The 13,306-nt window shown below is 37.1% G+C and overlaps 1 protein-coding gene across 1 annotated transcript in view; it reads left to right on the forward strand.

Annotated features, from left to right (window-relative positions):
• Positions 1-12,021, forward strand: part of TMEM236 (transmembrane protein 236) — a 39,424-nt gene extending 27,403 nt beyond the window's left edge. The window contains exon 5 of the mRNA XM_074358335.1: positions 9,222-12,021. Coding sequence (XP_074214436.1) covers positions 9,222-9,802 — 581 coding nt within the window. The 3' untranslated portion in view covers positions 9,803-12,021. The remainder of the gene's footprint in view (positions 1-9,221) is intronic.
• Positions 12,022-13,306: the final 1,285 nt, after the last annotated feature.

The following is a 13,306-nucleotide window of genomic DNA, read 5'->3' on the forward strand; positions in this document are numbered from 1 at the left end:
TTTTAACGCCTGGCATCTATAATTTTTTTAATGAAGTTCTCCGAGCAGTTCTGATGGCCACCCTGGTTGAGAGCTTTTGATTATAGGAAGTGTTAGAAACTGAGACAAATAGCAAGTTAAAAACCAAGAGATCAAATCCAAATTCCCAAAGGAACCTCCTTTCCAGATTTCCTTGAAATGGAATCTGTTGCTCCGTAACCCAATAGAACGTAAGAGATGTCACAGAAGGTAAAAGGAAAAAAGAAAGAAAGAAAGAAAGAAAGAAAGAAAGAAAGAAAGAAAGAAAGAAAGACCGCTTTTCTCTGAGTAAAAGGAATGGCATTTTGACTTCCCCTTTGCTTCTTTTTAACAAAAAGAAATAGCTTAAACAATCTGAGCCCAGCCGTGTGAGCTGGGTTTCTATAATGCGTTTTGCAATGTGTTTAGAGAGTGCGTATGAGGAACACTGTTCAGGCCATGCCAAGAAGGGGGAGCATTTCCTTTTATAACCCTCCCTTTGCTGCTTAGAAGAAGGAAGTTTCAGGAAAGTATGTTAGCTCTAGGAGTTTTTTTTTTTCCCTTCTCAAGAAATAAGTAGCCGTTGACCAGACTCGGGATGAGAGAAGGGTAGAATTTCTGATTTATACCTTCTAACGAAGCACCAGCTGTCAGGATTAGGTCAGTGTAGATGGGGGCCAGAAACGATACTGCCGTCATCCCTGCACCAAATGACAAGGGATATCAGGTGCTCTCAGAACTCAAGCTGGGACTTCCTTTGATTAGAGCAACTTTACAGGATTTTAACAATTGGACATTTACTCATCAATGTTTTCCGAGGGAGGAAATAACATTTATGTATAGTTTTAGTATGTAAAGTGAGATTCTTAAGAACAGCAAGATGTTTTTCAAAACAAGTATTTCAGGGAGACATAAGGATAATGGAACATAAAGAATCGGCATGTATTAGTCTATAATACCAACGAAAGTTGGAATTTAAAGCCCCAGGTGGAAGTTCAAGGTGTAGGTCATGGTTCTCTGTATCTAGATTTCCATGTGTAGGACTGAAAAGAGTGACATAGGTTGCTGAGCTGATGGGCAGACGCCCTGGGTCATTTTTTTGTTTAAATTGTGTGTTTATTAGTAGTGGGGTCCTATGCATGGGGACACCCATGTGCTCAGACTCTGCATTCACAGGCTATTTTAGGAGCCCAAGTCCCCCTCTTTCTGACAGGATGGGTGTTCCAAAGGCTGCTTCCTATGAACTCACAAGTGCTTTCTTCTTGGAATCACACATCGGCACTTTTGGTCCCCTGCCTGGTGACTCCTGCCATGACCGCCACCACTGCTGGTGTTGGAGTCACAGTCTGCCCTCTCCCGTCTCCGCCTCCGTGCCCGCAGAGCTCTGAGGGCTGTGTGAATGCCACTGGGTCTTCCCTTACCATGGAGCTAGGCAGGTCCCCAGGCTGCGCTGCCAGGAGCTCCAGCTGTCCTCTGGGGCTTGTTAGCATGAGCGGTCCCGTGGTCTTCCTTAAAGGGCTCTCTCTCCAGGACCCAGGGCAGAAGGCAGTGTGCATGGTACATTCTGTGCAGGGCTCCCAAGTCCTTCCTGTTGACTTGGAGGGTGATGGAGGAGGTTTGAGGGGATCGGGCTGGGGAAGGGGGGCTATTTTTCACTCAGTTTGGATGCTTTGGCTGACTTGCCTTAGTGCAGCTTTTTCCTCCATGATACCCATGTCTCCCTCATGGTCATAGACTCCAGAACAAGAATTCCTCCCATCTTTGATGCAGCCAGTCTTTCTGGGGGATCTGTTCTATACCAGGCACTCTGCTAGGTGCCGGGGGTGCAATGGTGGGTGAGAGCAGGCAGAGTCCCCTTTGCATGGAGCTCACAGTCTAGCGGGCATAATAGTACGTGTTTCAACTATACCAACAAATACGTATATTTAAAGCTGAGGTAAGTCCTCCAAAGGCAATGAATCAGGTGCTCAATGCATCCATTTTTGTCACCCAGATTGGGCTCATGCTGGGGTTCCTAACTGTGGTCTGTATCCAAGCACTTCCTGGTAGAGGCATTTCAAACCACATTAATATCTAGAATTATTTATTATTTATAATATATGAATGCATATTAAACATTATATGCTTATTACATTGTTAACATAATAAAATTATTGATTATTATAGTGCATATAATATGCATAATATAATACATTGATATTAAAAATAGAAAAGTAATTTTTCTATTTATATATTATAAATTAAATTACTCTCTCTGACCTAAACACATATTAAAGGGGAGAATGGTCAGAAGTTCCCATATGAAAAGCTGAAGATTAGAAAACTTAGGAAGTTGGAATATTTTTAAATCAACAGTATTATCAGTTTTTAGCTATTTTTGTCCAGTGTTAGGTGAATCTATAAAGTAATGGTAGAGAAGAAGATGGCCTTTAAAGTGTGGAGCCATCCAGCTGTGTCCTCAGACAAAAGAATTCTCTTAAAATTTCACATTGCCTAAAATTCAGAAACGATGCATTTATTTCTGGTCAGGTTTATGCAATGCCCAGCAAGGAACTGCAACTGAATTTGAGGGCTTCTGAATTTACTGAGTAACAGTACAATGCCTATTTTTAGATTTTTGTTGTTGTTGTTGACATATAGTCAGTTGCAGCGCATCGGTTTCTGGTGTACAGCTGTGAATGCATGCCCCTGAGGTCTTGCAGAACTGATGAGGTGTTGAATTATTTGTTTTGAATGCATTAATGTTATTAATTATTATTATTTGTTGAAAACTTTCATAGAATTTTGAGCACAGAGAGAAGTATACTAGGCAGTGTTTAAACAACTGTCTCTCCTGGGGGAGGGGAAATCCCTGATTTGTGCATTTGCCAATTTTTTCTGGTGTGAATACTCTCACCGTGGCCAGTTTCAAGATAGCGAGGTGGTATGGCTGAACACAGGTCACGGGAAGAAGTACGCATGACAGGCTCTCGTTGGCTGGTGCAAGCTGTCTCTGCCGGCACAGGGTCCACCCCTGCAGCAGCATTTTTCTTTGTGACATGAACAGACAAATCTAAGAATTAGTGAATTAGGTTCTGTAGTGTGACATTATTTCTCCCACTTTTTGACCTCCCTCCATATATGAGATTCTGGGTAACTATCACCGAAGTTTAACAAAATGTAATCACTCTTAACTGTTTACTGCGTTCTATTTTCTATTCTATTCTAATTCATTTAAAACAATAGATATTTTAGAGGTCGCTACTTTTTATTTACTTAGCACACTTATGGCTGTTGTGTTGGGTCAGGCACTATTTTAAATGCTTTACCAAGACTGACTCATTCTTTCTTCGTAACCATGCTGGGAGGGAGGTGCTAGATTTCATCATTTACTATTTGGCAATGATGTTACTTGTCTCCCCAGCCTCAGACTTGCTCCTCAAAGGAAGACATGCTAGTCAGTGGAGAGGGTCAAGACAACAGTGTTTGTAATTTGTGTTTTAAACATTTAAAAATATTAAAATGTTTATTTTAGATTTAAAATACACATATAAAATAGGTGTATATTTTATTATGTTTTTATTCTCTAAAAGTGTTATGACTAAAAGTGCTTTGTGTACTTAATATGTTTTTCAAAAAGTTTTCAAAAGGCACTGACTTCTTCTTTTCCGAATTTTTTTTTCTTTTCTCAGAACATTATGTTTAAATCATTAGCGTTTTGCTTTCTCAAGACCATTTTTCTCTCAGGGAAAAATTTTGATCTTGGGGATTGTTAACTAAGACTAGTCATACTTTTTCTAGAGGAGTCTTTTTTTTCAGTGGAAGTGCTGGGGATTGAACCCAGGACCTTGATGCATACTAAGCATACGCTCTACCACTGAGCTATACCCTCCCCTCTGAATGAGTCTTCAATTTGATCTTTGGGTTGCTGTGAACTGAGTTACAATCTCATTTCACATCAGCTGCCTCGACAGCCTCAAGAGCCTCTTTGCTGAATCTCCATGTCCTCTCTGGCTCCCCTGCCTTCCACTGTCCTCATCTTCAGTGTCTTTCCTTGAACTTAGAATAAAGCCCCAAACCCTTATTAAGGCCCATAAGACTCTGCATCGCCTGGCTGTGCCATAGACCATGTGATCTAGTGATTAAGGGTTTGAGGTTCATGTTCTGGTCCCTCTACTTGCTAGCTGTGTGACCTTGGAAACAATTCTTAATCTCCCTCTGCCTCAGTTTATTCACCTTTAAAATGGGAAAATAATAGTATCTCCATCATTGAGATTCACTTTTTTTATTGAAGTATAGTGATTTATAATATTGTGCTAGTTTCAGGTGTACAGTAATGATTCAGCTTTATATATATAAATATAAATATATAAAAATATATATATATATATTTTTAGATTATTTTCCGTTATAGATTATTCCAGGATATTGAATATAATTCCCTGTTGTTATGCAGTAGATCCTTCTTGCTAGTCTATTTTATGCATAGTAGTTGGCATCTATTAATCTCATACTCTGAATTTGTCCTCCCCACCCCTCTTTCCCCTTTGGTAAGCACATCACAGAGTTTTTCTAAGGATTAAGAGATTTGATGGATAGATAGGGCTTAGGTCAATACCTGGTATACAGGAAGCCTTTAATAAATACTGGCTCTCCTCTCCTTCCCTCTCTGCCTCCCCAGCGCCTCACCGCACTCTCTTTCCTTCAGTTCACAGGGTCTTTACACATGCTCTTCCCGCCACCTGGAAAGTTCCTTTCTCCATTCTTCACCTAATTCATTCCTGTTTATTCTTTAGGTCTCTGCTTAAAAGTCACTTCTCAGATGATCCATCCTTGACTCCCAGTCTCATGCAGACCCCCCGTGATGCTCTCTTGGCACAGAACTTACCTTCCTCTTAAAGTCCTGCCACAGTTTATTCTTCTGTATTTCACGAGGCGATCCTGGGAAACAAAGTGGGGAAGGCGGGGGCATTACCTGCTGCTCTGTTCTCGATGGCCAGCCTGAGCTTGGAGCAGCACTCCACAGTTTGTCTGCTCACAGCAGGCAGCCTGGGTTTCCAAGTGGCCTAGCCCTTCACCATCATGAGCAGTTGGAAGCTGCTGTTTGGAGAGGTGGTTTGGAAGTCTCTCGCCCCATAGCTGGACTGTCCAGCATGTCCCTGCTGTGGGCACGTGACTCCAGCCCCACTCATTCCTCAAAAGAGCCTGCCTTTGCCCCTAAGCTGAGTTTTGCCTTTGCCAGGTTGCCTTTAAATAGTGCCATTTTTGAACGAATAAAATTACAATGTCGATTTCATTAAAAAGGGCATTTTTTAGTATCAGCTTCCATCCTGCCTTGTCTTTAGGTACCTTTTTTGTGATTCCTTGCCCTCTTTTCTCTCTCTTTTTATTTAAATAACTTTGATTGCTTTCTTTTTTTCTCTGCAAGAGGAACACACGCTCACTCTCGAAAATTCTTCATTACTGATTTGTTAAGTTGTGCTTATGTTTTCCCCTGTAAGTGAAATAAAACTTTAAGGGAACAAGTTAGAGATAGAAATCCATTACTAGTAAGAAATAATAAAGTAAAAAAGGTGTGAGTCCCTTGCTTAACCATGTGTCTGTTATCAAAATTGCATTTCCTCAATTACTTAGCTTTCGCAGTAAGGATAAAAAGTTGTTTTGGCAACTGACATCAGATGTGGTGGCCATGACACAGAAAGGCTGTTTTTACTTTGTACGGGGCAGTGTGACCTCTAAGGAGGTGAGTAGATGGCTCTCATGGTGCTTGTATCTTTTACGATTTGCACAAATTGCTCAAACAGTAATCAGTAATTGCACAATTAGTAATAGTAAACAGTAATTAGCATGTATTTTATGCAAATAAATATAGTTTTCTCCAAATGGAACACTAACAACTAACAGCAACAATAAAAAGAATTCCAGCTACAAGGGGAGATTTTAAAAAGAATAACTTGGAGGGAAAATAATCATGGAGCCGAAGGGAACAGTATTGGATCCATGAAGGTTTACATGGTTCAAGGATAAATGTGCTGGTCTGTTCCAATGACCAAACGATGTCTTGACATCCTCAACTCTACTCTGCCTTCTGGGAGGCCAGCAGAGCTTCCCAGCTAAGAGTGACAATGCTTCTCTCTTGGACAGAGGATAGCAGAGTCTGTAAACTTGTCCCCAAGTCTAAACTAGTCTCTAATGCACTATGGAGAACTATGAAGTTCCCCGCCCTGATTTCACCAAATATACATGGACTAGGGGCTTTGCATTTCATTAAAAATGAACTCTAGCTAAGAATTCATTTTTCACACTGACCGCTGTTACCCTCAGATGTTATGGTTGCCACTGACTGTTTAAAAAATGTTAAAGTGTCACTTCTTAGATTGCCACTTCCTGTTGAAACAGTGCTGAATTTGCAGTCATCTTCAGTAGCCGAAGTTATATGCTGTGTTGTGTATGTTGACAGAGGAATTTGAATTTTCCTTGGAACACTTTTAACTACTGAGAGAGGTGAAGAAGAAAGCTCTAAGACATGACGTATTCTAAGAAACATATTTTCAATATTGATTTTTTGGAGGGAAAATCAGAGATACAATTGATGCAAGTGAGCATCTGAGTTTAAAAAGAGATGATTTATGATTATTAAAATAATAGTAATTAGCATTTATTTTTCTCCCTTGACTGTAATTAATCAAAATGATACCTACTCATGCCTCTTCTTTGGTGAAGATGGTTCTAAGGGTCACGGGCCCTAAAACTGATTTACGCATGATTCTTACCAGAAGTAAATATTTTATCAATAATTTATTTTTTAAGTTTATAAATGTACTCATTTCACACTTAAAGTTTTAAAATAACTAATTGTATAAAAATGAAACTGAGGTTTGTTTGCCCTTTTAAGCTCCCACTTACAGTCATCAAGTGTTTTATTAGTAACTAATCATAATAACTTACTTGTTTTGAAATGTTTTTACTCCTGCTCAATACAGTTCAACAAATTTTTATTGACTTTGTATCTTTAACCTTTAGAGCTATTGCTTCTAATGACTCCCTTTAAATTATGTCTTATCAAGTAATGTGGTGGCTCAGCTTGTTCACTGAGTAAATTTGTCAAGGCCTGAGAAATCCTTAGTAACAAAAATAGTGCTTAAGTGGATGAATGTTTGGAAAAGAATGTGCTGTTCCTTTCATGTCAAAAAATCATAGCATTAGCACCGTTAGTAAGTCCTGAGTGAGACTTGAGGGTCCCTTCATACCCCCAACCTCAATGCCCATGTGTACATGGGGAGACACACGGTCCCTCTCTCTCTTCCCTGTCTCTTTCTCCCTCTCTCTCTCACAGACACACATACAGATACACACACACACACACACACACACACACACACACTATGTGATTTTAATGAGGAAACATCCTCCTCATTCAGATGACTGACATGTTCACCCACCACACCTCATGGCCACAGGTGAGATACTTTAGTCTAACCAATCACATTGATCAGTTCAATAACGTTGGGGGAAAGAACAGCTTAAAAATCTTGGATTCAGACCCCCCTCATGGTCAAATGAGACCCTCTTAGCACCAAACTCTAAGCCTGGCGATCTGGGTTGCAGTGACTTGTTGGCCTCTTATAAAATAACAGGATTGGACCATTGTACTTTTAGATCCATTCGATTTTATGATATGTGTATGTTTTATAATTAGCATATTGTGTGTGGCCTCTAGAAAGTGACAGCAGCCATAAAGTTAAGAAATTGGTATGAATTCCTGCTCTGCCCATTACAAACAATGTAGTTAAATTTGGGCGTCATTTCACCCCTTAGGGTTCAGTTTCCATGTTTATAAAATGGGATTATAATCCCTATCTCTCAACTCCCCCTGCTGAGGATTAAATGAGATAATGTGTGAAAGTGCTTACTTAGCCCTGTGATGAGTAATGGCTATTATTCTGAAATGGTAAAAATGACTTAGGATTCATATCCAGGAAAATAACAAAGACACAGAGCCTTCTCTGCCTCTGTATTTTGTGCACCCTGCTACCTTTTGCTATCTTGAAGTTCCATGGGTGAAATAGACCTCCAATAAGAGAACATTTTAATTTTAAATAAAATTTCAAAGATTTTAAATTTAAATAAAAATTTAAATTTAATAAACATTAAAAAGATAAAAGTAAATGTAATTTTTAATTTAAATAAAAATTTAAACATTTAAATAGAGATAAAATTAACAGAAAAGTTAAATTTTAAATAAATTTTAAAAATTTAATTTTAAATAGCTCATACAACTTAATAACAAAAACAAACAAACAAACAACTCAATACAAAAATGGGCAGAGGATCTAAACAAGCAATTCTCCAATGAAGACATACAAATGGCCAACAAACATATGAAAAAATGCTCAATATCACTAATTATCAGAGAAATCCAAATCAAAACTGTGGTGAGGTATCACCTCACACCAGTCAGAATGGCCATCATTCAAAAGTCCATGAATGATAAATGCTGGAGAGGGTGTGGAGAAAAGGGAACCTTCCTACACTGCTGTTGGGAATGTAGTTTGGTGCAGCCATTATGGAAAACAGTCTGGAAAAACTAAAAATAGATTTACCATATGACCAGCAATCCCACTCCTGGGTATATATCCAGAGGGAACTCTAATGTGAAAAGATACATCCACCCCAATGTTCATAGCAGCACTATTTACAATAGCCAAGACATGGAAGCAACCTAAATGTCCATCAACAGATGGTTGGATAAAGAAGTTGTGGTATATTTATACAATGGAATACTACTCAGCCATAAAAAAGAATAAAGTAATGCCATTTGCAGCAACATGGATGGACCTAGAGATCATCATACTAAGTGAAGTAAGTCAGAAAGAGAAAGAAAAATACCATATGATATTATTTATATGTGGAATCTAAAGGAAAAACAAAACCCACACTGAACTCATCTACAAAACAGAAATAGACTTGCAGACATAGCAAACAATTTTATGGTTACCAAGGAAAGGGGGTGGGAAGGGACAAATTTGGGAGTTTGAGATTTACAAATATTAGCCACTATATATAAAAATAGATTTTAAAAAAGTTTCTTCTATAGAGCACAGGGAACTATGTTCAATATCTTGTAATAACCTTTAATGAAAAAGAATATGAAAATGAATATATGTATGTATATGCATGACTTTTAAATTTTAAGAAATTTAAAAATAAAAAAATTTAATTTTAAATAAACCAACTTATTGCAGGTAATGAAGACAAGCACGTGTATATGACCAGTCTGCAACAAATAAAAACTGTGACGGACCAAGTGAGGCAAAATGAAGAAAACCCGACACCCCCGCAGCCAGCCAAAAGGACCCAGTTGTCACGACCACCAGGAGCCACGACATGGCGCCCTGCTCCTGATCTGGAGGGACCCCAGGAGCCCACCTTTGACTCAGGAATCCTGAGAGCCATGTCCCAGCAGGACATCCGCGCACAAGTCTTCCTGTGGACCTTTCTGCTGTGGTCTGACACTGTAGAGATGGTCCGGGTGGCCGGGCACCCCAATGTGTACAAGTCAGGCTGGGTCTACCCAGTCTACCTGTTCAGTTTCATTTCTCTTCTTAGAATGATATTCACTCCTCAGAACCCACTTCTGAATTCCCTGGGCATCCTGCTCCAGGATCTGCCCTTTATCTTTGTTAGACTTTGTTTAATCATTGCCCTGGGAACTATCACACCTGTATGGGGCCTTTGTAAAAATGTACTCGTGACTCTCTCTTATGTGTACTTCAATTACTTAACCAAATTCAGGATTTTCTCATCCTTTGAAACATCTTTTTAAAAAGAAAATGTAATGTAGTCAAACCTCTTTGTGTTGCACATATGCACATGTGTAATCTCTTTTGGGGGCAGGCATAAGTTTTTGTCACTATACAAAGAAATGAATAGATAGTGGAGAAAGAACTGTTTTTTAAAAACTGTAGCCAGTCAATTTTTAAAATGTATATACATGGTGCTAACTTTAGGCAAAGTTACAGTTTTATAAGTTAGCTTTCCTCGATCTCTAGAAAATGTTAGTAGTTAATTTTAGGTATGTATTCTGCACTTTTTCTAAAAACGCTCTTCAATTGAGCCTTCTAAAAAATAAGAACATGTTTTCCCACTAAGTTAGTCCAAGAATGAGATTGTTTTTATCATTTATATAAAGAGCATTATAAGAATTAATTAGTTAAAATTAATTTTTAAGAAGCATACTTGTAATTATTGAATAATTTTTAGATTCTACTTTTAAAAATTTGAATTGTAGTTTTAGGGCCTCCTTCAAATATGGAATTATGCTCTTTATTCCACTGTGGCAAGTGGCTTTTATGTAATCAATTGATTTCAGCATAGAAAGCAATTTAGTTTAACAGACATTTGGCTCAATTTCATATCATGAAGTCAAGGTACACCTGTAAACTCTAGACACATTTTATCATAGGAAGCCCTAATTTGAAGAGGGAGATTTCACAGTAAAAGAATATTTTAGTTGTGGAATATTATACCATCATGAAAATAATCAGGAGCAAATCCTGTTTAAACTTAGAAGATCAACTTACTGATCTAACAGCCAATGCATTAGTGTCTTATGTGATACTATACAGTGGTTATCCTGATGTTAAATAATTGGACCCAGAATTATGTAATTTGTTTTCACTATGTTAGGACATTCTCAGGTATTCATAGTGAGGGCTCTTCCTTTTATGTAAATTTTCAGATGCTAGAAAGAGGCTTGTGCATGCAGGGGAATGTTTTATGTAGCCAGTCTTTTCAGTGATCTGTGGTAACAAACAGGATGGATAACTGGACTTGCCTGCCACCCCTGTTCTCCACCAAGTCCCCCAGTCTCACTCCCCTCATATGCTTTATGGTTTCTCCTCACACCACAAAAGAAGGTCTATTCCCAGTTGTTAATAGCTTAACTTCTAGCTTTATGATTTGGGGTAAATTCTTTGACTACTGTAAGCCCTAGTTTCCACATCTAAAATATGAGCATCTTAATAGTACTTTCATAGAGTTACATGGTACTTTCATAGGGGTAAGAGGAGTAAATGAGCTAGGGAATGTTCTCATTACATTGTCTGACAAACTATAATAACCTGATAAGTGCTAAGTATTTTAATTGTACCAAATCCCTACAGAGAAACAGGTAGCTAAATGCAGTATTTTAATTTTCCTGTTTTATTCTTTTCTGTGTCCCTGCTGACACTCTGGGAATAACAGTTTAAACCTTGCAGTTGTGAAAAGTAATATATAAAATCTTAAGGTTACCTCATATATAATTTTCCATCAAGTAGTGTTATGTTCAGAAGTGAGCCATCTACTGAATATACGGATTAAAGCTGATCTAAGTATTCAATCATCAGACACTGGAGTGGCCCTCCCATGAGTTCTCATAGAGCCTTAACTATAGCACTTTTTTAAGACTTTCATTATGTGTTTACTTTTCTGAGTTCCCCATTCATCTTTAAATTCCTTAAAGAAAGGCCCAAGAATATCGTATTTAACAACATGTCTTTATCTTCCTCTGTCATTTCAACAGAAACTTAAAATATTTATAATTCTCAAAAAATTATAAATAATTTTTTCAAAGCACACCATGATAATCTTTATTAATAACCTATAACCAAGTAATTGATTTGTAATATTTATAAATATGAAAATACTTTACATACATTTATATTTGTCTTTATATTGGAACTTAAAGAGTGAACAGTACTCAGATAAGCTAAAAAGTATTACTTGTTTGAGTTTAGAATGCATTTTGTATCTTATATATTTGAATATGAATATGCCTGATATTTTGGGGAGTCACAACACTTTGTATAAATAATGAAGGCATGTACAAATTTATTAAGTACCTAATTTAATTTAATAGTTTATTTTAAGAGTCTGCACATGTTTATAAAGTTCAAGCCTATGGTATTTAATTGGCATTGCAGCAAATTATGCTAATGAAACATTGGAGTTCTACACTGTGGTATTAAAAAATATATTATTAAAATTATATTGCACTTCTCATAGCTTCTAATGGTTCTTGTTCTTAAAACTCATGTAACTTTTGTGTTCTTATAAAAAGTTACAAGTTTAACTTTACATATAGATGAAAAATAAATGGATGAAGAAAAATATACCATGCTAACACTAATCAAAAGAAAGCAGAGGTAGTTATACTAATTTCAGACAGAAACAGACTTCAAAGAAAGGAAATTTTTCAAGGATTAAGAAAGGAATCATTACATAAAAATAAAGGAGTCAATTCTCTAAGGAACATAACAATCCTTAATGTGTATGCACCTAATAACACAGCATCAAACTACATTAGACAAAAACTAATAGAGCTGCAAGGGGAAACAGGTGAAGCCACTATGATAGTTGGAAATTTCAACACCCCTCTCTCAGAAGTGGACAGTCCCAGCAGGCAGGAAGTCAGTAAAGACATAGTTGAACTCAACAAAACTGTCAATCAATTGGGTATAATTGACACCCATAGTCTCCTTCGTCTGACAACAGCAGTATACACATTCTCCTCAAGCTCATAAGGAACACTGACGAAGATAAACCACATTCTGGGGCATAAAGCACAATTTAACAAAGTTAAAAAAATAAAAATATGATGTCTGTTCTCATAACATAATGGTATTAAATTAGAAATCAGTAAATGAAAGATAATAGAAAAAATCCCCAATTACATGGAGATGAAATAACACTTCTAAAACACATGGGTCAAAGAAGAAATATCAAGCAAAATTAAGATATATTTTGGAGTAAATAAAAATGAAAACAAAACTTATCAAAATGTATGGGTTGTAGCAAAGGCAGTGTTTAGAGGGAAACATACCACTGAATGTATATATTAGAAAAGAAAGACCTATAGTCAATAAATTAACCATCCACCCTGGGAAACTAGAAAAAGAAGAGCAAATCAAATCTCATGTAAGGTGCAGAAAAGAAATAAAAAGAATTGGAGCAGAAATCAGTGAAATTGAAAACAGGAAATCAAGAGAGGAAATCAGCAAAACCAAAAGCTGGTTCTTCAAAAAGATCAATAAAATTGACATGCGTCTAGCCAGGCAAACTAAAAAAAGAAAAAAAAAAAGAGAGAGAGAGAGAAGACACAAATTAGTAATATCAGAAATTAAAGAGAGAATATCACTATAGATCTCAATGAAATTTAAAAAATAACAAATGAATACTATGAACAGTTCTATATCCACAAATTAAATAACCTAGATGAAACAGATCAATTCCATGAAAGAAACAATTTGTCGAAGCTCACATAGGAAGAAATAGATAATCTGATCAG

Source organism: Camelus bactrianus, chromosome 35, assembly GCF_048773025.1.
Source record: "Camelus bactrianus isolate YW-2024 breed Bactrian camel chromosome 35, ASM4877302v1, whole genome shotgun sequence".
NCBI lineage: Eukaryota > Metazoa > Chordata > Mammalia > Artiodactyla > Camelidae > Camelus > Camelus bactrianus.